Source organism: Palaemon carinicauda, chromosome 6 (assembly GCF_036898095.1).
Source record: "Palaemon carinicauda isolate YSFRI2023 chromosome 6, ASM3689809v2, whole genome shotgun sequence".
Lineage (NCBI taxonomy): Eukaryota > Metazoa > Arthropoda > Malacostraca > Decapoda > Palaemonidae > Palaemon > Palaemon carinicauda.
This window is the reverse complement of record NC_090730.1, coordinates 126,439,938-126,467,575: the sequence shown is the minus strand read 5'-3', so window position 1 is coordinate 126,467,575 and position 27,638 is coordinate 126,439,938. Positions and strand designations below refer to the sequence as shown.

Here is a 27,638-nt window from a genome sequence, read left to right as displayed (position 1 = left end):
CCAAGAAGGTGATCCAGTTCCTGGAACTTCTAGGATTCAAGATCAACATATTGACTTTCTCCATCTCAAAGGTTTCAGTGGTTGGGAATCCACAGGAACTTACAGTCACACCAGTTTTCCATTCCTGTGAAGATGAGGAAAGAAATAGCAGGATCTGTCAAGAGACTACTAGAATCCTAACGGATATCAAGATACGAACAGGAGAGAGTGCTGGGCTCTCGACAGTTTGCCTCAGTAACAGATCCTGTGCTAAGAGCACAGTTAACGGATGCAACTGGAGTTTGGAGAAAATATGCATCAAACGCGCGAAGAGATCTGATAAGACCACTACTGACTCGTCTGCGAACGCTTCTCAAGCTGTGGTCCAATGCCAAGCAACTGAAGAAATCAATACTTCAGCCACCTCCCCCCTCAATTACTATTCATACAGACGCTTCAAAGGAAGGATGGGGAGGTCATTCTCACCGGAAGAAAGTCCGAGGACCTTGGTCCAACCTGTTCAAGTAGTTTCATATAAACTTTCTGGAAGCCATGGCAGTACTTCTTACACTGAAGAAAGTATCTCCTCTGCCACTTGGCCCACATAAGATTGGTCCTAAACAGCGAGGTGATAGTGAGATGCCTGAATCGACAAGGGTTGAGGTCATTTCAAATCAACCAAGTGATGTTGGCCATCTTCCGGCTAGCGGAAAAGAAGAGATGGCACTTGTCAGCAGTTCACCTTCTAGGGTTCCGCAACGTGACGGCGGACGCTCTATCCAGGTTCACACCGATAGTGTCAGAATGGTCCCTAGATGTAGGATCGTTCTCTTTCATCTCGAGTCAAGTCCTGGAACTACAGATAGACCTCTTTGCGACGAACGACAACAAGAAGTTAAATCGTTATGTCCCCCCGTACGAGGATCCTCTAGTAGAAGCAGTGGACACTATGTCCCTCAACTGGAACAGATGGTCCAGGATTTACCTATTCCCTCCACCCAACCTTCTATTGAAGGTCATCAACAAACAGATCTTTCAAGGGGAAAGCAGCAATAGTGGCTCACAAGTGGCCGAACAGAGTTTGGTTCCCTCTGGCATTAGAACTACGACTGAAGTTTATGCCGCTACCGGATCCAGTTTTGACTCAGCGAATACAGAAGTCGACTGTCTTCGCTTCATCACAGAAAACCCGGAACCTACCTCTCATGATTTTCTCTCCCTGGCTGTGACAAAAAGATTCGGGATATAAAGAGACAGTATAGACTTTTTAGAGGAATATAAGTCCAAATCTACCAGAAGACAATATGAGTCATAATGGAAGAAGTGGGTGTCCTTTGTCAAGGCGAAGAAACCACAAAAGATTGACAGACATCTGTTTATCATTCTTCCTCCACCTTCATGAACAAGGTTTAGCAGCCAACACAATATCAACGTGAAAGTCTGCCTTGACAAGGCCTATTCTATATGCCTTCCATGTCGACCTCTCTAATGACATTTTTAACAAAATTCCAAAGGCCTGTGCTAGGCTCAGACCATCAGCACCTCCGAAACCCATTTCATGGTCTCTGGATAAAGTTCTTCATTTCCCTTCAATGATGAATAATGAGGAGTGTGCTTTAAAGGATTTGACCCAAAAAGTTATATTTGTTTGCACTCGCTTTGGGGGCCAGAGTTAGTGAAATAGTAGCCCTCTCGAGAGAGGAAGGTCATGTTCAGTTCTTAGATGGGGGAGAACTGAACCTTTTTCCGTATCCAACGTTTCTCGCCAAGAACGAGCTACCCACCAATAGGTGGGGTCCCTTGAGAATCTGCCCTCTGAAGGAAGATGAATCTCTATGTCCAGTGGAGTGCCTAAAGGTCTATCTTCGTAAAACTAAAGACTTTAGGGGAGGACAGCTGTTTAGGGGAGAAACCTCAGGCTCAAATTTATCTCTGAAGCAACTAAGGGTGAAAATCCCCTATTTTATTCGCAGAGAAAATCCTGACAGTACACCCGCAGGTCATGATCCGAGAAAAGTTGCCTCTTCCATAAATTTCTTTAATAATATGGATTTTGAACATCTTCGCTCATACACTGGCTGGAAGTCATCCAGAGTATTCTTTAGACACTATGCGAAGCAAGTGGAGGAACTTAAGAGGCCTTTGGTAGCAGCAGGTAGTCTCCTTAGACCTGCTGTCTAAATCTGAGAGGAACAGTGAAATTAATTGGGATGATTAATTCAGGGGTGGGTGTGTAGTCACGGACTGTTTCTACAGACTAAGTGATAGGCCACTAAGGTGTCCTTATGAACTGTTCCATAGGTAAAGGTGAACCAAACATAATGAGGACACGTGCCAAGCATTTGTTACGTTAGTGTGATTGAACAGTAATACAGAATGTAACTATTAATATTTTGATTTCAAAAGTGGTGCATATATGTTTCCTTTTCAGATGAAACAATATTTTCTCTTTTTACTGTTATCTTTATGCTTAATTGTTTGTTCATCCACATTTTATAATTCTTATAAATGTCGATTGACCTATATATTTGATCATCAATAAACTAGTTCTTAGTGAACCTTGCGTCTTATTCGCCCACGTCATTTTACTAGAAATGTATTTAGCATTACACTTAAAACTATGGATAATTGTAACATGAATGGTCTTAAAGATTGTTCCTTGCTACAAGCAAACATTCATTGGCTTATTCCTTCCTCAGGAAGGAAAGACTATTACCCTAAAGGGATGGTGGTGGATATACAAAATTGTTCTTAAACGTATACAAACCTTTGTCCAATCCATTCATAAGAATAGGCATACCGGGGACTTGTTGGTATTTCATACTGACATTGGTGGTTCTAATACAAACTTTGCTTTGTAAGGTATAGGTTGAGACCACTATACAGGCTTGTCTGTTAAGTCATCCATAGGTAATATGTACTCCGAGACTTTTTCCACAGTCTAGTATGACTCTTCCCTGTAGGGAGCAGGAAGCTCTAACATGGGTTATGATTAGATTGAATGATGTATGACGGAAACATCAGAGGTCTCTAGGTCTATGCTGACTAGGAAATACTTTCTTGAAGGTATGGCACGATTTGAAAACCCACAGATGCAGTAATGCTCTGGTAAACTTCCATCAGGACGTCATGGCCTGAGCCTAAAAAGCGGATTTTGAGCGAAACGAAAAATCTATTTTTGGGAGATATAGTCATGTCGTCCTTATGGACCCGCCCTTCCTTTTAATAAAAAATGGCTATAAGACCCCCCCCCCCCATAATACGGTATCTGTAGCACCTCGTGTATCGCTACAAGGAATAGAGATGGCGCCGTCGGCGGCATTGTGTACGCACTCGAAGCGGGATAGGAGAGGTACCTTATTAACGGCTCTCCTTTCATTCTCGTTTTTCGTTTTCTTGCCACTTTGACTCCTCGAAGTGTTAACTCGGTTCGGGGTGAAGATAGCTATGTGGCGTGTCAAGAATACGTCCTCTGATATTACGCGATATCCCATTTAGATTTATTTAGGGATATTCGCTCCAGGAGTTAGAATTCTGGATAACTGAAGGTAAAATTCTCTGGGAATATCACCGTAGTCAAATATACCCTAGGAAGCTACCCTAAAGGAACTTCCATCAGGACGACATCGCTATATCACCCAAAAAAATTGATTTTTCGCTTTGCTTAGAATAAGTTTAATTACGTTCCTGTTTCTAATGGATTAGATTTCCCTATTACTGTACCATCTGATATTAAAGTTGCAGCCATGTAAATTATAAATGTGAAAAAAAAATCACCAGGAATGACTTCCCCCAATTTAAAATCAAACCAAATTTTAATTCAAAATTTTAACGATACTTCTATTTTCATGCTTTTAAAAGTTCAATTTGAGTTTTTCTCAAAATTTTTATTTGCTTAATAACCATAAAGGTAAACAAAGGTCAAGTAAGGTTTTATCTACCTACCAGTATTGAGGATTTTGAATTTGGGGTAATCTCCACGAGAATATTCTTTAATTTACCCAACTTCAGCCAAATGAAATCTTCCTTTAAAACATTTTCTGGGACATATGCGTCGAGTTCATCGTTCAAGCTCAGTATATCAGTCAGTATGGTCATTGAAATCTGAAAAAGAAAATTCATTAGTATGTGCAAATATATCGGCCATTATAAGACAGGACATACATTACCAGCGAGATATATGCTAATCCTTTTCATGTCTAGTAAGAAATGATTTTAAAGTAATAACAGCATTATTGAAATACTAAATTTCTTTTATAACTAGTACCGAATATATCCCCATAGTTACTCATCTCTTAATTTGCTTACCCACTTACACTATGGCTAAAACACCTGGTAAAAGCAATACACTTCTTGTGTATTAAGCTGCCGAGATAATTTTCACAAAATTTAAAGCATTTAAATCCCAAAGGTTATATATATAAACTACACACAAACATTGACACTGCATTTCAAATTCCTCGTCAATCGCTTCTTGCACGAAATTATATATATAAAAAAAAAAGTTTGACTTCATCCTCACTAGTTTTGTGGAAACTTCAATAGATTTGTCAGTATAGAAAAAAAAACCTTAATTTACTAATTTCAGTAACTAGTCTCTGCGTCTAGCAAGATATCACGTAAAACAATAGAAGTCAAATGTAATCAGAATTTCACAGGAAAGCAAATACCTTGGAAAGATAAATCATAAGAAATTCAACTAAATTTTAACCTCTAAAGCAAAAAGATGGTGTTGTAAAAAAGCAAAACATCTTGAAAAATAGATTTAACATACTTAAAACACAGTGTTACTCAAGTTTAAACAGGAAATATTTTTAGCTAAAAACGACTCCACATTTTAAGAATTCTAGGTTATCTATACAATAACCTTGTATATGGAATTGGTAAAGAAGTATTGAAACTAGAAACGTCAATTTCCCTTTGTAGAAAAAAATATTCACAGCTCAAAATGGGAAATATATGACACTAATTTCTAGCCAAATACATGAACCATCTATGTTTGCTACGCATCATATAATTTATGCATTTCTGACCATGATTATTGGGGCTAACCAGTCATTTTACAAGTTTTTGGACTCCAATGAGACACCGGAGTTCTGGGTCGAGAAATGCCCAAAACAAGTGATTTATTTGAATACAGAAATGCGAAATAAACAAGATAACCAGCTGGAAAAAACCCACAGTTCTTGTAAGTGGCTGGAAATTAAAGTATTAATTATCCACGATACACCTCACTCCTTATGGTTTTAGCTCCACCGAGGTTCGCTATGTTCGCAAAATGAACATTACGTCATTGCTACTATGATCTGGCAATTGGTACATAATGTGCTGCGCATGCAAGCCCTAGGGTTATTATTTCAGGGACATTTTTACTTTCATTTTAGCAAAAATAGTTTTACTAAAAATTCTTTTTCAATATAACCAATTCCCAAAATAGATTAAATTATACTGAATTTCGAAATTAATGTACTTCCTTCTGAGAGACGTCTCCATGTGATTAGTGTCAAGCTGGTACTGTGGAGGAGAGTGGAAAAATGGCTATTGTAGGAGTCTTTCGAACCCTCCCGTGCCTGACGTCTCTCTCGCACACTCCAAAGTGCCTGGCTGGAGTCTCTCACACTCCAAAGTGCCTGGCTGGAGTCTCTCGCATACTCTTAATAAGTGCCTGGCTGGAGTCTCTCGCATACTCTTAATAAGTGCCTGGCTGGAGTCTCTCGCACACTCAAGTGCCTGGCTGGAGTCTCTCGCACTCTCTTAAGTGACTGGCTGGAGTCTCTCGCACACTCCTAAGTGCCTGGCTGGAGTCTTCTCGCACACTCCTAAGTGCCTGGCTGGAGTCTCTCGCTCACTCCTAATTGCCTGGCTAGAGTCTCTCATACACTCCTAAGTGCCTGAGTGGAGTCTCTCGCACACTCCTAAGTGCCTGAGTGGAGTCTCTCGCACACTCCTAAGTGCCTGAGTGGAGTCTCTCGCACACTCCTAAGTGCCTGAGTGGAGTCTCTCGCACACTCCTAAGTGCCTGAGTGGAGTCTCTCGCACACTCCTAAGTGCCTGAGTGGAGTCTCCTAAGTGCCTGAGTGGAGTCTCCTAAGTGCCTGAGTGGAGTCTCCTAAGTGCCTGAGTGGAGTCTCCTAAGTGCCTGAGTGGAGTCTCTCGTACATTTAAGTGCCTGACTGGAGTCTCTCGTACACTTAAGTGCCTGACTGGAGTCTCTCGTACACTTAAGTGCCTGACTGGAGTCTCTCGTACACTTAAGTGCCTGACTGGAGTGTAGACTGGAGTCTCTCGTACACTTAAGTGCCTGACTGGAGTCTCTCGCACTTTTTTAAGTGCCTGACTGGAGTCTCTCGCCCTTTTTTAAGTGCCTGACTGGAGTCTCTCGCACACTCTTAAGTGCCTGACTGGAGTCTAAGCACACTCTTAAGTGCCTGACTGGAGTCTAAGCACTCAAGTGTGTGAACGGAGTCTCTAAACCTTCAATTGTGACTGGAGCGTCTGACCGGAGTCTCCAAACCTTCACAAGTGTGTAACTAAATTCTCTAAACTCTCACAAGTGGGTAACCAATTTCACCAAATTTTCACAAGCGTGTAACCAAATTCACCAAATCTTCACAAGTGTGTAACCAAATTCACCAAATTTTGTTTAACTAAATTCACCAAATTGTGTAACCAAATTCACTAAACATTAACATTCTAACCAAAGTCACTAAACATTCAAAATTGTTTAAAATTGAATAAACCTTCACATTTGAGTACCCTAATTCACTAAACCTTCTTAAGTATGTAACCAAATTCACCAAACTTCTACGTGTGCAACCAAATTCACCAAACCTTCACAAGTGTAACCAAATTCACCAAACCTTCACAAGTGTAACCAAATTCACCAAACCTTCGCAAGTGTAACCAAATTCAAACTTTCATAAGTGTGTAACCAAATTCACCAAACTTTCACAAGCGTGTAACCAAATTCACCAAACTTTCACAAGCGTGTAACCAAAGTCATCAAATCTTCACAAGTGTGTAAGCAAATTCTCCAAACCTTCATAAGTGTGTAACCAAATTCAGCAAACATTCACAAGTGTAACCAATTTCATTGAACTATAGTTTGTGTAATCAAATTCAATAAACTTTCACATTATTCTAACCAAAGTGAGTACGTACTCACAGTTGTGTAACCCCAAGTGATGAAAGCTTCACATTTGTGTAACCAAATTCACTAAACCTAGACAAGTGTGCAACCAGTCACTCAACCTTCACAAGAGTGTAACCAAATTCACTTAACATTCACATTTGTATAACCATAGTAACAACTTTGACATTTGTGTAACGAAAGTCACTAAACCTTCACATATGTGTAACCAAAGTCACTAAACCTTCACATATGTGTAACCAAAGTCACTAAACCTTCTCATATGTGTAACCAAAGTCACTAAACCTTCACATTGGTGCAACCAAGTCGCCAAACCTTCACATTGGTGCAACCAAGTCGCCAAACCTTCACATTGGTGCAACCAAGTCGCCAAACCTTCACATTGGTGCAACCAAGTCGCCAAACCTTCACATTGGTGCAACCAAGTCGCCAAACCTTCACATTGGTGCAACCAAGTCGCCAAACCTTCACATTGGTGCAACCAAGTCGCCAAACCTTCACATTGGTGCAACCAAGTCGCCAAACCTTCACATTGGTGCAACCAAGTCGCCAAACCTTCACATTGGTGTAACCAAGTCGCCAAACCTTCACATTGGTGCAACCAAGTCGCCAAACCTCTTCACATTGGTGTAACCAAGTCGCCAAACCTTCACATTGGTGTAACCAAGTCGCCAAACCTCTTCACATTGGTGTAACCAAGTCGCCAAACCTCTTCACATTGGTGTAACCAAGTCGCCAAACCTCTTCACATTGGTGTAATCAAGTCGCCAAACCTCTTCACATTGGTGTAATCAAGTCGCCAAACCTCTTCACATTGGTGTAATCAAGTCGCCAAACCTCTTCACATTGGTACATCCAAATCACCAAAACTTCACATTGGTGTAATCGAAGTCACCAAACCTTGACATTGGTGTAACCAAAGTCACCAAACCTTGACATTGGTGTAACCAAAGTCACCAAACCTTGACATTGATGTAACCAAAGTCACCAAACCTTGACATTGGTGTAACCAAAGTCACCAAACCTTGACATTGGTGTAACCAAAGTCACCAAACCTTGACATTGGTGTAACCAAAGTCACTAAACCTTGACACTGGTGTAACCAAAGTCACCAAACCTTCACAAGAGTAACCGAATTCACTAACTCCTCACTAATGTGTAACCAAATTCACTATGCTTTCACAAGTGTAACCAAAATCACTAAACCTTCACATTTGGGCAACTAAAGTAATTAAACCTTCAATTTGTGTAACCAAATTCACTGAACCTCCTTATGTATGTAACCAAAATCACTAAACCTTCACATTTGTATAACCAGATTCACTAACCTTCACTTTTGTGTAACCAAAGTCACTAAACCTACACATTTGTGTAACCAGATTCACTAACCTTCACTTTTGTGTAACCAAAGTCACTAAACCTACACATTTGTGTAACCAAAGTCAGGGACCTTCACATTTGTATAAAAAAAAAATCACGGAAACTTAACGAGTAACCATAGTAAAAAAAAAACTTACACTACTGAGTTCAGTCGATTAACCTATTGTCATTAATATATAGTGATTTAATGTATTCATATAAAGTTATTTTCCTCCGCAAGAACAAGATTGTACCTTGCAGTAGCCAGTTTGAAGGCTGAGTGAGAGTGAGTGAGTAACGTTTATGAATGTGTGCAATGCTTTAATCGAGTCTGAAATTGGAGGATCAGTAATTTAGAGCAAGTTCGTCGAAGAAGGACCTAATTGACTTAGTCGATTTAAAAAGCTTAATTTTTTTTCTCGTTACCATCACTGAAAACTGTAGCAGCAGCAGTTATACGTAATTACTACTTTAGTCAATAATTACCTTTATCAAAAAGTGCATAAAAGTGAAAGTATGCAAGTGTTATGGTTAGATATATAAAACAAATTTGGTAAAAGTTTGAATCTTGTCCTTATATATCCCCAATCCCCGGAACGTGAGCAAAATGACAAACGGTTTGATCATCACCATAATAACATGCCGTCGGACCAGTGCCTTTGGACATCTCACCCTCTGAGGGAGGAACCTAATCGGTTTATCCCCAAAAGCGGATTAAGCTTTTAAATGCCAGAAGCTAACCATTGTATTGTACCTTTTAAGAGGCGATAACCTCAAGCAGCAGAGTAGATGATGAACGATTTCATATTAATAATAGAAAAATTGTATCTTGTTAGAATAGTGTGAACCTTATACTATTCCAATATTTAATTTTGGTATGGAAGTATAAATTGGAATTAGGCACTACCATAGGAGTTTTATTTGTTAATCTTATATTACTTATATTTTTGTCCGATTATCCTTTTGGTGCGTATGACTTCTTTACTTTTTCCACGAGGGTTATCAGCAAGATTGAATGACTAAGTGTGTATTGACAGCGAGTGTGTATACGGTATGTCATTGAGAAGATAGCAGCAAAGTACGGCCATAGAGCTATTCGTCTACCGCAATATCACTGGATAAAACGCCATTGAATATATATGGGGGAAAGTAAAAAACTATAGCTAGAAAAAAATATTTAAGACTAAGGTGCTACTGTAGGAATCACTAGATAGAATAAAAGATTGGGACAAAGCTGCAAGACCAACAGAATTTGCAACATGAATATACAGAGTATTGCTATAAGTTATGACATTGAACTTTCCCTCTGACGTCAATTCGCCATAAAGCCATTGCTTCTACCAAAAATTTATTTAACTAGTGTTAAGATATATAATCAATAAACAACTTTGTTTTCCTTCAAAAGATAAGTATTGAAGATGCTACGTATAATGCCAATATCTTTACAGAAGTATTTACTTTATCCGTTAATATATATAAAATATATGAAAATACATAAATAGGAAAGAATAGAGTATGGAATAAGATTTTGTAAACCGTTGTAGGCTACTTATAACAACCCAACCTTTAACCTTGACCCCAAAGGTCTTGAAAATAAATCTAATACCTCCAACCCTTGTTCAATCCAGCTTGTCAGGTGTTCTTGTTTTAAGAGTTGTAACTGAAATTGATCGAAAGAGGAACCCTCCAATAAGTATTCTGAAAAAGACCTGGTCCAACGGCCAAATATCGTATGCACAGGTTTATAGATTCACATTTAACCAAATTAAGACTTCAATCCACACAAAACTGCGGAAGAAAATCAATCAAAATTACGATTTGAAGATGACTGGAAAAAAAAAACAGTTGCATAAAAAAATGACCTTAATATTTATCGAAATCGAAATATGCTAAAAGTTCAAAATAGCCCAAAATACCCACCGATACATCGAAAACATTTACGGAAAAAATCAAACTAGATTACAACAAAAGAAAAAAAAAATTTTTAAAAAGATATTCATGATTTCACTTCCAAAAATCCTCTCTATGGCAACGAACTAATAGGGCAGTTGCGTGAAAAAAAGTTTTGCCCAATTTCGCACTAATCGACTGGTACAGAATACAGTTTCACGGGGTATACTTAAAGCTTCAAAATATTCAAACCGATTTTATAATAGATATATTAAAGTTTTATTGCCTTGCACGAGTATGTACTCTCGACCAGAAATCTAAGTAAAGCTCAGTTAAGCAGTAAAAGAATACTTAAACAATGTATACGAGATCATTTATTTGTACAATATTAAAGGACATGAAAATGGGAGACTCGCAATCGGAAGTATGAGGAACTGTGTGAAAAACAAGGAATTTGGATAGTTTGACACGGCAATATCAGCATAAAGATAAAATTTGTAACACCAGCACTTAAATTCCACGGAATGAAATGTTTAGCATATGGGAACGAAACACCATGAACGTATAGTTAATAACAATGAAGATTTAAAAAGAATACTTACATGTAATATCCATGTTCAACGTTCACATCCTCAGCCCCATGATATAAATAGCTCAAAACAGTCTGAAGGTTCAAAATGTAGAACTTTAGAAATCAAGGAAGCAGAAACCCTTGTTCTGTCGTCCTTGGGAGACAGGTGGCTCCATCTGTATTTGGTCTTCAGAACCATTATTGCTTATGCAAATCCTAACATTTTTATAGAATTTTCCATTGGATGCTATTTTATTGATACTGAAGAACACAGATTTATTAGAATCATAGCAAAATTTCACCTCAAATCAAATTTTGATAAAGTGCCTGTTCCTTACCTAAGACAAACGATAATCAAATTTGAAATATTTCAAAATTATTTTATGAATAGCAAGATAACACTAATTACACTTGTGAAAAAAGAGCATGGGAAATAAAAACATGGCACAAAAAACAAATGGTAGTAATAGGAAAATGGCTATTTGATATATTCTAATAATAAACACCTACAGTTAACTTGTAATATGGACAAAGTATTTTTACTACATACGTTTATTGATGAGTTTTACAGGTTTTTGTAGAATTTTGCATCAATTCCTGGTCATCTCCTCATCAGACGCTTATTGGCACATTCCAATCAATGGTCACCTCTCCTCCTACCTAGGGTTCAAGCTACAACGAAGATTTTATGCCTTCAGAGCCATGCCATTCGGGCTAAACATAGCCCCAAGGATTTTCACCAAGCTTGTAAACGCAGCTGTCCATCACTTACGCCTAAAGGGAATCCAAGTAGTGGCCTACTTAGACGACTGGCTGGTGCGGGCAGCATCCAGGACAAAATGCATGCAAGCCTCCAAGAAGGTGATCCAGTTCCTGGAACATCTAGGATTCAAGATCAACATACAGTCTCGTCTTTCTCCATCTCAAAGGTTTCAGTGGTTGGGAATCCACAGGAACTCACAGTCACACCAGTTTTCCATTCCTGTGAAGAGGAGGAAAGAAATAGCAGGATCTGTCAAGAGACTACTAGAATCCAAATGGATATCAAGACGCAAACAGAAGAGAGTGCTGGGCTCTCGACAGTTTGCCTTAGTAACAGATCCTGTGCTAAGAGCACAGCTAAAGGATGCAACTGGAGTTTGGAGAAAATATGCATCAAACACGCGAAGAGATCTGATAAGACCACTACCGACTCGTCTGCGAACGCTTCTCAAGCTGTGGTCCAATGCCAAGCAACTCAAGAAATCGATACTTCAGCCACCTCCCCCCTCAATTACTATTCATACAGACGCTTCAAAGGAAGGATGGGGAGGTCATTCTCACCGGAAAAAAGTCCGAGGACCTTGGTCCAACCTGTTCAAGTAGTTTCATATAAACTTTCTGGAAGCCATGACAGTACTTCTTACACTGAAGAAAGTATCTATTCTGCCACTTGGCCACATAAGATTGGTCCTAGATAGCGAGGTGATAGTGAGATGCCTGAATCGACAAGGGTTGAGGTCACTTCAAATCAACCAAGTGATGTTTGCCATCTTCCGGCTAGCCGAAAAGAAGAGATGGCACTTGTCAGCAGTTCACATTCAAGGGTTCCGCAACGTGACGGCCGACGCTCTATCCAGGTTCACACCGATAGAGTCAGAATGGTCCCTAGATGTAGGATCGTTCTCTTTCATCTCGAGTCAAGTCCTGGAACTGCAGATAGACCTCTTTGCGACGAATGACAACAAGAAGTTACATTGTTATGTGTCCTTTTACGAGGATCCTCTAACAGCAGTAGTGGACGCTGTCCCTCGACTGGAACAGATGGTCCAGGATTTACCTATTCCCTCCACCCAACCTTCTATTGAAGGTCCTCAACAAACAGATCTTTCAAGGGGAAAGCAGCAATAGTGGCTCACAAGTGGCCGAACAGAGTTTGGTTCCATCTGGCATTAGAACTACGACTGAAGTTTGTGCCGCTACCGGATCCAGTTTTGACTCAGCGAGTACAGAAGTCGACTGTCTTCGCTTCATCACAGAAAACCCGGAACCTACCTCTCATGATTTTCTCTCCCTAACGGTGAGAAAAAGATTCGGGATATAAATAGACAGTATAGACTTTTAAGAGGAATATAAGTCCAAATCTACCAGAAGACAATATGAGTCATCATGGAAGAAGTGGGTGTCCTTTGTCAAGGCGAAGAAACCACAAAAGATCTCGACAGACTTCTGTTTATCATTCTTCATCCACCTTCATGAACAAGGTTTAACAGCCAACACAATATCAACGTGAAAGTCTGCCTTGACAAGGCCTATTCTATATGCCTTTCATGTCGACCTCTCTAATGACATTTTTAACAAAATTCCAAAGGCCTGTGCTAGGCTCAGACCATCAGCACCTCTGAAACCCATTTCATGGTCTCTGGATTAAGTTCATTTCGCTTCAATGGTGAATAATGAGTAGTGTGCTTTAAAGGATTTGACCCAAAAAGTTATATTTGTTTGCACTCGCTTTGGGGGCCAGAGTTAGTGAAATAGTAGCCCTCTCGAGAGAGGAAGTTCATGTTCAGTTCTTAGATGGGGGAGAACTGAACCTTTTTCCGGATCCAACGTTTATACTGTTATCTTTATGCCTAATTGTTTGCTCATCCACATTTTATAATTCTTATAAATGTCGATTGACCTATATATTTATTTGATTATCAATAAACTAGTTCTTAGTGAACCTTGCGCCTTATTCGCCCAAGTCATTTTACTAGAAATGTACTTAGCATTACACTTAAAACTATGGATAATTTTAACATGAATGGTCTTAAAGATTGTTCCTTGCTACAAGCAAACATTCATTGGCTTATTCCTTCCTCAGGAAGGAAAGACTATTACCCTAAAGGGATGGTGGTGGATATGCAAAATTGTTCCTAAACGTATACAAACCTTTGTCCAATCCATTCATAAGAATAGGAATACCAGGGACTTGTTGGTATTTCATACTGACATTGGTGGTTCTTATACAAACTTTGCTTTATAAGGTATAGGTTGAGACCACTATACAGGCTTGTCTTGTAGTCATCCATAGGTAATATGTACTCCGAGACTATTTCCAGAGTCTAGTATGACTCTTCCCTGTAGGGGGCAGGAAGCACTAACATGGTTTATGATTAGATTGAATGATGTATGACGGTACCATCATAGGTCTCTAGGTCTATGCTGACTAGGAAATACTTTCTTGAGAGTATGGCACTATTTGAAAACCCACAGATACAGTAATGCTCTGGTAAACTTCCATCAGGACATCATGGCCTGAGCCTAAAAAGCGGATTTTGAGCGAAGCGAGAAATCTATTTTTGGGTGAGATAGTCATGTCATCCTCATGGACCCGCCCTTCCTTTAGTAAAAAATGGCTATAGGACCTCCCCCCCCCCCATAATATGGTATCTGTAGCACCTCGTGTATCACTACAAGGAATAGAGATGGCGCCGTCGGCGGCATTGTGTACGCACTCGAAGCGGGATAGGAGAGGTACCTTATTAACAGCTCTCCTTTCATTCTCGATTCTCGTTTTCTTGCCACTTTGACCCCTCGAAGTGTTAACTCGGTTCGGGGTGAAGATAGCTATGTGGCGTGTCAAGAATACGTCCTCTGATATTACGCGATATCCCATTTAGATTTATTTAGGGATATTCGCTCCAGGAGTTAGAATTCTGGATAACTGAAGGTAAAATTCTCTGGGAATATCACCGTAGTCAAATATACCCTAGGAAGCTACCCTAAAGGAACTTCCATCAGGACAACATGGCTATCTCACCCAAAAAAATAGATTTTTCGCTTCGCTTAAAATCAGTTTTATTACGTTTCTGTTTCTAATGGATTAGATTTCCCTATTACTGTACCATCTGATATTAAAGTTGCAGCCATGTAAATTAGAAATGTGAAAAAAAAAAAATCACCAGGAATGACTTCCCCCAATTTAAAATCGGACCAAATTTTAATTCGAAATGTTAACGAAAACTTATATTTTCATGCTTTTTAATGAGTTTTTCTCAAATTTTTTATTTGCTCAATAACCATAAAGCTAAACAAAGGTCAAGTAAGGTTTTATCTACCTACCAGTATTGAGGATTTTGAATTTGGGGTAATTTCCATGAGAGTATTCTTTAATTTACCCAACTTCAGCAAAATGAAATCTTCCTTTTAAAACATTCTCTGGGACGTATGCGTGGAGTTCATCGTTCAAGCTCAGTACATCAGTCACTATGGTCATTGAAATCTGAAAAAAGAAAATTCATTAGTATGTGCAAATATATCGGCAATTATAAGACAAGACATTCATTACCAGCCAGATACTTGCTAATCCTTTTCATGTCTAGTAAGAAAGTTTTTTAAAGTAAAAACAGTATTATTGAAATATTAAATTTCTATTACTAGTACCGAATATATCCCCATAGTTACTCATCTCTTAATTTGCTTACCCACTTAAACTATGGCTAAAACACCTGGTAAAAACAACACATTTCTTGTGTATTAAGCTGCCGAGACAATTTTGACAAAATTTAAAGCATTTAAATCCCAAAGGTTATATATATATATATATATATATATATATATATATATATATATATATATATATATATATATATATATATATATATATATATATATATATATATATAAACTACACACAAACATTGACACTGCATTATTTCTAATTCCTCTTCAATCGCTTCTTGCACGAAATTATAAAAAAAAAGTTTGACTTCATCCTCACTAGTTTCGTGGAAACTTCAATAAATTTGTCAGAATAAAAAAAAAAAATTAAATTACTAATTTCAGTAACCAGTCTCTGCATCTAGCAAGATATCACGTAAAACAATAGAAGTCAAATGTAATCAAAATTTCCCAGGAAAGCAAATACCTTGGAAAGATAAATTATAAGAAATTCAACTAAACCGTCACGTGTTAAGACCAATTTTAACCCTAAAAGCAAAAAGGTGGTTTTGTAAAAAACCAAACATCTTGAAAAATAGATTTAACATACTTAAAACACATCGTTACTTAATTTTAAGCAGGAAATATTTTTAGTTAAAAACGACTCCACATTTTAGGAATTCTAGGTTATTTATACAATAACCCTGTATATGGAATTGGTAAAGAAGTGTTGAAATTAGAAACGTCAATTTCCCTTTGTAGAAAAATAATATTCACAGCTCAAAATGGGAAATATATGTCACTAATTTCTAGCCAAATACATGAACCTTCTATATTTGCTACTCATCATTTAATTTATGCATTTCTGACAATGATTATTGGGGCTAACCAGTCATTTTAAAAGTGTTTGGACTCCAGTGAGACACCGGAGTTTTGGGGTCGAGAAATGCCCAAAACGAGTGATTTATTTGAATACAGAAATGCAAAATAAACAATATACCAGCTAGAAAAAAACACACTTCTTGTAAGTGGCTGGAAATTAAAGTATTAATTATCCATGATACACCTCACTCCTTATGGTTTTAGCTCCGCCGAGGTTCGCTATGTTCGCAAAATGAACATTACGTCATTGCTACTATGATCTGGCAAATAGTACATAATGTGTTGCGCATGCAAGCCCCAGGGTTATTATTTCAGGGACATTTTTTACTTTCATTGTAGCAAAAATAGTTTCACTAAAAAATTTTATTCAATATAACCAATTCGCAAAATAGATTAAATTATACTGAATTTCGAAATGAATGTACTTCCTTCTGAGAGACATCTCCATGTGATTGTCAAGGTGGTACTGTGGAGGAGAGTGGAAAAATGGCTATTGTAGGAGTCTCTCGCACACTCCTAAGTGACTGGCTGGAGTCTCTCGCACCCTCCTAAGTGACTGGCTGGAGTCTCTTGCACACTCCTAAGTGACTGGAGGAGACTCTCAATCACTCTAAGTGACTGGAGGAGTCTCTCAAACACTAAGTGACTGGAGGAGTCTCTCAAACACTAAGTGACTGGAGGAGTCTCTCAAACACTAAGTGACTGGTTGGAGTCTCTCGCACACTCCTAAGTGACTGGCTGGAGTCTCTCGCACACTCCAAAGTGACTGGCTGGAGCCTCTCGCACACTCCAAAGTGACTGGCTGGAGCCTCTCGCACACTCCAAAGTGACTGGCTGGAGCCTCTCGCACACTCTTAAGTGCCTGGCTGGAGTCTCTCGCACACTCCTAAGTGCCTGACTGGAGTCTCTCGCACACTCCTAAGTGCCTGACTGGAGTCTCTCGCACACTCTTAAGTGCCTGACAGCAGTCTAAGCACTCAAGTGTGTGAACGGAGTCTCTAAACCTTCAATTGTGACTGGAGCGTCTGACCGGAGTCTCCAAACCTTCACAAGTGGGTAACCAATTTCACCAAATCTTCACAAGTGTGTAACCAAATTCACCAAATTTTGTGTAACTAAATTCACCAAATTTTGTGTAACCAAATTCACTAAACATTAACATTCTAACCAAAGTCACTAAACATTCAAAATTGTTTAAAATTGAATAAACCTTCACATTTGAGTACCCAAATTCACTAAACCTTCTACAGTATGTAACCGAATTCACCAAACTTCTCAAGTGGGCAACCAAATTCACCAAACCTTCACAAGTGTAACCAAATTCAAACATTCATAAGTTTGTAACCAAATTCAAACATTCATAAGTGTGTAACCAAACTCACCAAACTTTCACAAGCGTGTAACCAAAGTCATCAAATCTTCACAAGTGTGTAAGTAGATTCACTAAACCATCACACCTGTTTCAAAAGTGTAACCAAAATCACTAAACCTTCACATTTGGGCAACCAAAGTAACCAAACCTTCAATTTGTGTAACCAAATTCACTAAACCTTCTTATTTATGTAACCAAAGTCACTAAACCTTCACATTTGTGTAACCAGATTCACTAACCTTCACTTTTGTGTAACCAAAATCACTAAACCTTCACATTTGTGTAACCAAAGTCAGGGAACTTCACATATGTATAAAAAGAAAAAATTCACGTAACCTTAACGAGTAACCATAGTAAAGAAAACTTAACTACTGAGTTCGGTCGATTACCCTATTGTCATTAATAAATTGTGATTTAATGTATTCATATAAAGTCATTTTCCTCTGCAAGAACAAGATTGTACATTGCAGTAGCCAGTTTGAAGGCTGAGTGAGTGAGCAAGTAACGTTTATGAATGTGTGCAATGCTTTAATCAAGTCTGAAATTGGAGGATATGTAATTTAGAGCAAGTTCGTCGAGGGAGGACCTAATTGACCAAGTTGATTTAAAAAGCTTAATTTTTTCTCGTTACCATCACTGAAAACTGTAGCAGTAGCAGTTATACGTAATTAGTACTGTAGTCAATAATTACTTTTATCAAAATGTGCACAAAAGTAAGTGCAAGTGTTATGGTTAGATATATAAAACAGGTGAGGTTCACACCGATAGAGTCAGAATGGTCCCTAGATTTAGGATAGTTTTCTTTCATCTCGAGTCGAGTCCTGGAACTGCAGATAGACCTCTTTGCGACGAACGACAACAAGAAGTTACATCGTTATGTGTCCTTTTACGAGGATCCTCTAGCAGAAGCAGTGGACGATATGTCCCTCGACTGGAACAGATGGTCCAGGATTTACCTATTCCCTCCACCTAACCTTCTATTGAAGGTCCTCAACGAACAGATCTTTCAAGGGGAAAGCAGCAATAGTGGCTCACAAGTGGCCAAAAAAAGTTTGGTTCCTTCTGGTATTAGAACTACGACTGAAGTTTGTGCCGCTACCGGATCCAGTTTTGACTCAGCGAGTACAGAAGTAGACTGTCTTCGCTTCATCACAGAAAACCCGGAACCTACCTCTCATGATTTTCTCTCCCTAGTGGTGAGAAAAAGATTCGTGATATAAAGACAGTACAGACATTTTAGAGGAATATAAGTCCAAATCTACCAGAAGACAATATGAGTCATCATGGAAGAAGTGGGTGTCCTTTGTCAAGACGAAGAAACCACAAAAGATTGACAGACTTCTGTTTATCATTCTTCATCCACCTTCATGAACAAGGTTTAGCAGCCAACACAATATCAACGTGGTCAACGTGAAAGTCTGCCTTGACAAGGCCTATTCTATATGCCTTCCATGTCGACCTCTCTAATGACATTTTTAACAAAATTCCAAAGACCTGTGCTAGGCTCAGACCATCAGCACCTCCGAAACCCATTTCATAGTCTCTGGATAAAGTTCTTCATTTTGCTTCAATGATGAATAATGAGGAGAGTGTTTTAAAGGATTTGACCCAAAAAGTTATATTTGTTCGCACTCGCTTTGGGGGCCAGAGTTAGTGAAATGGTAGCCCTCTCGAGAGAGGAAGGTCATGTTCAATTCTTAGGTGGGGGAGAACAACCTTTTTCCGGATCAAACGTTTCTCGCCAAGAACGAGCTACCCACCAATAGGTGGGGTCCCAGGAGAATCTGCCCTCTGAGGGAAGATACATCTTTATGTCCAGTGGAGTGCCTAAAGGTCTATCTTCGTAGAACTAAAGACTTTAGGGGAGGACAGCTGTTTAGGGTAGAAACCTCAGGCTCAAATTTACCTCTGAAGCAACTAAGGGCGAAAATCACCTATTTTATTCGCAGAGAAAATCCAGACAGTACACCCGCAGGTCATGATCCGAGAAAAGTTGCCTTTCCATAAATTTCTTTAATATGGATTTTGAACATCTTCGCTCATACACTGGCTGGAAGTCATCCAGGGCATTCTTTAGACACTATGCGAAGCAAGTGGAGGAACTTAACGGGTCTTTGGTAGCAGCAGGTAGTGTCCTTAGACCTGCTGTCTAAATCTGTGAGGAACAGTGAAATTAATTGGGATGATTAATTCAGGGGTGGGTGTGTAGTCACGGACTGTTTCTACACACTTAGTGATAGGCCACTAAGGTGTCCTTATGAACTGTTCCATAGGTAAAGGTGAACCAAGCATAATTAGGACACATGCCGAGCATTTGTTACGCTATTGTGATTGAACAGTAATACAGAATGTAACAACAGAATTAATATTTTGATTTCAAAAGTGGTGCATATATGTTTCCTTTCCAGATGAAACAATATTTTCTGTTTTTACTGTTATCTTTATGCTTAATTGTTTGTTCATCCACATTTTATAATTCTTGTAAGTGTCGATTGACCTATATATTTATTTGATTATCAATAAACTAGTTCTTAGTGAATCTTGCGTCTTATTCGCCCACGTCATTTTACTAGAAATGTACTTAGCATTACACTTAAAACTATGGATAATTTTAACATGAATGGTCTTAAAGATTGTTCCTAACTACAAAGCAAACATTTATTGGCTTATTCCTTCCTCAGGAAGGAAAGGCTATTTCCCTGAAGGGATGGTGGTGGATATGCAAAATTGTTCCTAAACGTATACAAACCTTTGTCCAATCCATTGATAAGCGTAGGCTTACCGGGGACTTGTTGGTATTTCATACTGACATTGGTGGTTCTTATACAAACTTTGCTTTATAAGGTATAGGGTGAGACCACTATACAGGCTTGTCTGTTAGTCATCCATAGGTAATATGTACTCCGAGACTATTTCCAGAGTCTAGTATGACTCTTCCCTGTAGGGGGTAGGAAGCACTAACATGGTTTATGATTAGATTGAATGATGTATGACGGTAACATCATAGGTCTCTAGGTCTATGCTGACTAGGAAATACTTTCTTGAGGGTATGGCACGATTTGAGAATCCACAGATACAGTAATGCTCTGGTAAACTTCCATCAGGACGTCATGGCCTGAGCCTAAAAAGCGGATTTTGAGCGAAGCGAAAAATTATTTTTGGGCGAGATAGTCACGGCGTCCTTAAGGACCCGCCCTTCCTTTTAATAAAAAATGGCTATAGGACACTCCCCCCCCCCCCATAATACGGTATCTGTAACACCTCGTGTATCGCTACAAGGAATAGAGATGGCGCCGTTGGCGGCATTGTGTACGCACTCGAAGCAGATTAGGAGAGGTACCTTAATAACAGCTCTCCTTTCATTCTTGTTTTTCGTTTTCTTGCCACTTTGACCCCTCGAAGTGTTATCTTGGTTCGGGGCGAAGATAGCTATGTGGCGTGTCAAGAATACGTCCTCTGATATTACGCGATATCCCATTTAGATTTATTTAGGGATATTCGCTCTGGGAGTTAAAATTCTAGATACCTGAAGGTAAAATTCTCTGGGAATATCACCGTAGTCAAATACACCCTTGGAAGCTACCCTAAAGGAACTTGCATCAGGACGACATGGCTATCTCACCCAAAAAAATAGATTTTTCGCTTCACTTAAAACAGTTTTATTACGTTTCAGTTTCTAATAGATTAGATTTCCCTATTACTGTACCAACTGATATTAAAGTTGCAGCCATGTAAATTAGAAATGTGAAAAAAAAAATCACCAGGAATGACTTCCCCCAATTTAAAATCGGACCAAATTTTAATTAAAAATTTTAACGAAAACTTATATTTTCATGCTTTTAAAAAGTTTAATGAGTTTTTCTCAATTTTTATTGGCTTAACCATAAAGCTAAACAAAGGTCAAGTAAGGTTTTATCTACCTACCAGTATTGAAGATTTTGAATTTGGGGTAATTTCCATGAGAATATTCTTTAATTTACCCAACTTCAGCAAAATGAAATCTTCCTATTAAAACAATTCTCTGGGACGTATGCGTCGAGTTCATCGTTCAAGCTCAGTACATCAGTCAGTATGGTCATTGAAATCTGAAAAAGAAAATTCATTAGTATGTGCAAATATATCGGCCATTATAAGACAAGACATTCATTACCAGCGAGATATTTGCTAATCCTTTTCATGTCTTGTAAGAAAGGATTTTAAAGTAACAATAGCATTATTGAAATACTAAATTTCTATTACAACTAGTACCGAATATATCTCCATAGTTACTCATCTCTTAATTTGCTTACCCACTTAAACTATGGCTAAAACACATGGTAAAAACAATACACTTCTTGTGTATTAAGCTGCCGAGACAATTTTGACCAAATTTAACGCGTTTTAATCCCAAAGGTTATATATATATATATATATATATATATATATATATATATATATATATATATATATATATATATATATATATATATATATATATATATATATATAAACTACACACAAACATTGATACTGCATTATTTCTAATTCCTCTTCAATCGCTTCTTGCACGAAATTATAAAAAAAAAGTTTGACTTCATCCTCACTAGTTTCGTGGAAACTTCAATAAATTTGTCAGTATAAAAAAAAATTAAATTACTAATTTCAGTAACCAGTCTCTGCATCTAGCAAGATATCACGTAAAACAATAGAAGTCAAATATAATCAAAATTTCCCAGGAAAGCAAATACCTTGGAAAGATAAATTATAAGAAATTCAACTAAACCGTCACGTGTTAAGACCAATTTTAACCCTAAAAGCAAAAAGGTGGTGTTGTAAAAAACCAAACATCTTGAAAAATAGATTTAACATACTTAAAACACAGTGTTACTTAATTTTAAGCAGGAAATAATTTTAGTTAAAAACGACTCCACATTTTAAGAATTCTAGGTTATTTATACAATAACCCTGTATATGGAATTGGTAAAGAAGTGTTGAAATTAGAAACGTCAATTTCCCTTTGTAGAAAAATAATATTCACAGCTCAAAATGGGAAATATATGTCACTAATTTCGAGCCAAATACATGAACCATCTATATTTGCTACTCATCATTTAATTTATGCATTTCTTACAATGATTATTGGGGCTAGCCAGTCATTTTAAAAAGTTTTTGGACTCCAGTGAGACACCGGAGTTTTGGGGTCGAGAAATGCCCAAAACGAGTGATTTATTTGAATACAAAAATGCAAAATAAACAATATACCAGCTAGAAAAAAACACAGTTCTTGTAAGTGGCTTTAAATTAAAGTATTAATTATCCATGATACACCTCACTCCTTATGGTTTTAGCTCCGCCGAGGTTCGCTATGTTCGCAAAATGAACATTACGTCATTGCTACTATGATCTGCCAAATAGTACATATGTTGCGCATGCAAGCCCCAGAGTTATTATTTCAGGGATATTTTTTACTTTCATTTTAGCGAAAATAGTTTCACTAAAAATTTTTTTTCAATATAACCAATTCGCAAAATAGATTAAATTATACTGAATTTCGAAATGAATGTACTTCCTTCTGAGAGACATCTCCATGTGATTGTCAAGGTGGTACTGTGGAGGAGAGTGGAAAAATGGCTATTGTAGGAGTCTTTCGAACCCTCCCGTAAGTGCCTGGCTGGAGTCTCTCGCACACTCCAAAGTGCCTGGCTGGAGTCTCTCGCACACTCCAAAGTGCCTGGCTGGAGTCTCTCGGACACTCCTAATTGACTGGCTGGAGTCTCTCGCACACTCCTAAGTGACTGGCTGGAGTCTCTCGCACACTCCTAAGTGACTGGCTGGAGTCTCTCGCACACTCCTAAGTGCCTGGCTGGAGTCTCTCGCACACTGCTAAGTGCCTGACTGGAGTCTCTCGCACCCTCCTAATTGCCTGACTGGAGTCTCTCGCACACTGCTAAGTGCCTGACTGGAGTCTCTCGCACCCTCCTAAGTGCCTGACTGGAGTCTCTCGCACACTCCTAAGTGCCTGACTGGAGTCTCTCGCACACTCCTAAGTGCCTGACTGGAGTCTCTCGCACAATCCTAAGTACCTGACTGGAGTCTCTCGCACACTCCTAAGTGCCTGACTGGAGTCTTTCGCACACTCCTAAGTGCCTGACTGCAGTCTAAGCACTCAAGTGTGTGAACGGAGTCTCTAAACCTTCAATATTGACTGGAGCGTCTGACCGGACTCTCCAAACCTTCACAAGTGTGTAACTAAATTCTCAAAACTCTCACAAGTGTGTAACTAAATTCTCTAAACTCTCACAAGTGGGTAACCAATTTCACCAAATCTTCACAAGCGTGTAACCAAATTCATCAAAGTTTGTGTAACTAAATTCACCAAATTTTGTGTAACCAAATTCACTAAACATTAACATTCTAACCAAAGTCACTAAACATTCAAAATTGTTTAAAATTGAATAAACCTTCACATTTGAGTACCCAAATTCACTAAACCTTCTTAAGTATGTAACCGAATTTACCGAACTTCTCAAGTGGGCAACCAAATTCACCAAACCTTCACAAGTGTAACCAAATTCACCAAACCTTCACAAGTGTAATGAAATTCACCAAACCTTCACAAGTGTAACCAAATTCACCAAACCTTCACAAGTGTAACCAAATTCACCAAACCTTCACAAGTGTAACCAAATTCACCAAACCTTCACAAGTGTAACCAAATTCAAACATTCATAAGTGTGTAACCAAATTCACCAAACTTTCACAAGCGTGTAACCAAAGTCATCAAATCTTCACAAGTGTGTAAGCAAATTCACTAAACCATCACATCTCTGTAACCAAATTCACTATGTTTCCACAAGTGTAACCAAAATTACTAAACCTTCACATTTGGGCAACCAAAGTAACCAAACCTTCAATTTGTGTAACCAAATTCACTAAACCTTCTTATTTATGTAACCAAAGTCACTAAACCTTCACATTTGTGTAACCAGATTCACTAACCTTCACTTTTGTGTAACCAAAATCACTAAACCTTCACATTTGTGTAACCAAAGTCAGGGACCTTCACATATGTATAAAAAAAAAATTCACGGAACCTTAACGAGTAACCATAGTAAAGAAAACTTAACTACTGAGTTCAGTCGATTACCCTATTGTCATTAATAAATTGTGATTTAATTTATTCATATAAAGTCATTTTCCTATGCAAGAACAAGATTGTACATTGCAGTAGCCAGTTTCAAGGCTGAGTGAGCGAGTAACGTTTATGAATGTGTGCAATGCTTTAATCAAGTCTGAAATTGGAGGATCAGTAATTTAGAGCAAGTTCGTGGAAGGAGGACCTAATTGACCAAGTTGGTTTAAAAAGCTTAATTTTTTCTCGTTACCATCACTGAAAACTGTAGCAGTAGCAGTTATACGTAATTAGTACTGTAGTCAATAATTACTTTTATCAAAATGTGCACAAAAGTAAATGCAAGTGTTATGGTTAGATATATAAAACAGGTGAAGTTCACACCGATAGAGTCAGAATGGTCCCTAGATTTAGGACTGTTTTCTTTCATCTCGAGTCAAGTCCTGGAACTGCAGATAGACCTCTTTACGACGAACGACAACAAGAAGTTACATCGTTAGGTGTCCTTTTACGAGGATCCTCTAGCAGAAGCAGTGGACGCTATGTCCCTCTAATGGAACAGATGGTACAGCATTTACCTATTCCCTCCACCCAACCTTCTATTGAAGGTCCTCAACGAACAGATCTTTCAAGGGGAAAGCAGCAATAGTGGCTCACAAGTGGCCGAACAGAGTTGGTTCCTTCTGGTATTAGAACTACGACTGAAGTTTGTGCCGCTACCGGATCCAGTTTTGACTCGGCGAGTACAGAAGTAGACTGTCTTCCCTTCATCACAGAAAACCCGGAACCTAGCTCTCATGATTTTCTCTCCCTAGTGGTGAGAAAAAGATTCGTGATATAAAGACAGTATAGACATTTTAGAGGAATATAAGTCCAAATCTACCAGAAGACAATATGAGTCATCATGGAAGAAGTGGGTGTCCTTTGTCAAGGCGAAGAAACCACAAAAGATTGACAGACTTCTGTTTATCATTCTTCATCCACCTTCATGAACAAGGTTTAGCAGCCAACACAATATCAAAGTGGTCAACGTGAAAGTCTGCCTTGACAAGGCCTATTCTATATGCCTTCCATGTCGACATCTCTAATGACATTTTTAACAAAATTCCAAAGGCCTGTGCTAGGCTCAGACCATCAGCACCTCCGAAACCCATTTCATGGTCTCTGGATAAAGTTCTTCATTTCGCTTCAATGATGAATAATGAGGTGTGTGTTTTAAAGGATTTGACCCAAAAAGTTATATTTGTTCGCACTCGCTTTGGGGCCAGAGTTAGTGAAATAGTAGCCCTCTCGAGAGAGGAAGGTCATGTTCAATTCTTAGATGGGGGAGAACTGAACCTTTTTCCGGATCCAACGTTTCTCGCCAAGAACGAGCTACCCACCAATAGGTGGGGTCCCTGGAGAATCTGCCCTCTAAAGGAAAATGCATCTCTATGTCCAGTGGAGTGCCCAAAGGTCTATCTTCGTAGAACTAAAGACTTTAGGGGAGGACAGCTGTTTAGGGTAGGAACCTCAGGCTCAAATTTATCTCTGAAGCAACTAAGGGCGAAAATCACCTATTTTATTCACAGAGAAAATCCAGACAGTACACCCGCAGGTCATGATCCGAGAAAAGTTGCCTTTCCATAAATTTCTTTAATAATATGGATTTTGAACATCTTCGCTCATACACTGGCTGGAAGTCATCCAGAGTATTTTTTAGACACTATGTGAAGCAAGTGGAGGAACTTAAGAGGTCTTTGGTAGCAGCAGGTAGTGTCCTTAGACCTGCTGTCTAAATCTGTGAGGAACAGTGAAATTAATTGGGATGATTGATTCCGGGGTGGGAGTGTAGTCACGGACTGTTTCTACACACTAAGTGAAAGGCCACTAAGGTGTCCTTATGAACTGTTCCATAGGTAAAGGTGAACCAAGCATAATGAGGACATATGCCAAGCATTTGTTACGCTAGTGTGATTGAACAGTAATACAGAATGTAACAACAGTATTAATATTTTGATTTCAAATGTGGTGCATATATGTTTCCTTTTCAGATGAAACAATATTTTCTGTTTTCACTGTTATCTTTATGCTTAATTATTTTTTCATCCACATTTTTTAATTCTCATAAATGTCGATTGACCTATATATTTATTTGATTATCAATAAACTAGTTCTTAGTGAACCTTGCGTCCTATTCGCCCACGTCATTTTACTATAATTGTACTTAGCATTACACTTAAAACTATGGATAATTTTAACATGAATGGTCTTAAAAGATTGTTCCTTACTACAAAGCAAACATTTATTGGCTTATTCCTTCCTCAGGAAGGAAAGGTTATTACCCTAAAGGGATGGTGGTGGATATGCAAAATTGTTCCTAAACGTATACAAACGTTTGTCCAATCCATTGATAAGCATAGGCATACCGGGGACTTGTTGGTATTTCATACTGACATTGGTGGTTCTTATACAAACTTTGCTTTATAAGGTATAGGTTGAGACCACTATACAGGCTTGTCTGTTAGTCATCCATAGGTAATATGTACTCAAGAGACTTTTTCCAGTGTCTAGTATGACACTTCCCTGTAGGGGGCAGGAAGCACTAACATGGTTTATGATTAGATTGAATGATGTATGACGGTAACATCATAGGTCTCTAGGTCTATGCTGACTAGGAAATACTTTCTTGAGGGTATGGCACGATTTGAGAATCCACAGATACAGTAATGCTCTGGTAAACTTCCATCAGGACGTCATGGTCTGAGCTTAAAAAGCGGATTTTGAGCGAAGCGAAAAATTATTTTTGAGTGAGATAGTCATGTCGTCCCAACCTTCTTTTTAATAAAAAAGGGATATAGGACCCCTCACCCATAATACGGTATCTGTAGCACCTCGTGTATCGCTACAAGGAATAGAGATGGCGCCGTCGTCGGCATTT

The 27,638-nt window shown here is 38.5% G+C and overlaps 1 protein-coding gene across 12 annotated transcripts in view; it reads right to left on the bottom strand.

The window, feature by feature from the left end:
- The window catches only part of LOC137642644 (uncharacterized), a 121,949-nt gene that overhangs the window by 51,865 nt on the left and 42,446 nt on the right, over positions 1 to 27,638 (bottom strand). For 9 of the 12 annotated variants that reach the window (XR_011044825.1, XM_068375404.1, XM_068375403.1 and 6 more), the window contains 3 exons: positions 21,532 to 21,692; positions 15,036 to 15,195; positions 3,925 to 4,083 (listed from right to left, as the gene is read on the bottom strand). The exons of 2 other annotated variants lie outside the window; for them this stretch is intronic. Coding sequence is in view for 1 of the 10 variants with exons in the window: in XM_068375407.1 (XP_068231508.1) it covers positions 3,925 to 4,083; positions 15,036 to 15,071 (195 nt within the window). In the remaining 9 variants the exon portion in view is untranslated. Of the gene's footprint in view, positions 1 to 3,924; positions 4,084 to 10,980; positions 11,211 to 15,035; positions 15,196 to 21,531; positions 21,693 to 27,638 lie in introns of all 12 variants that reach the window. One more of the 12 variants, XM_068375399.1, reaches the window with a different exon arrangement.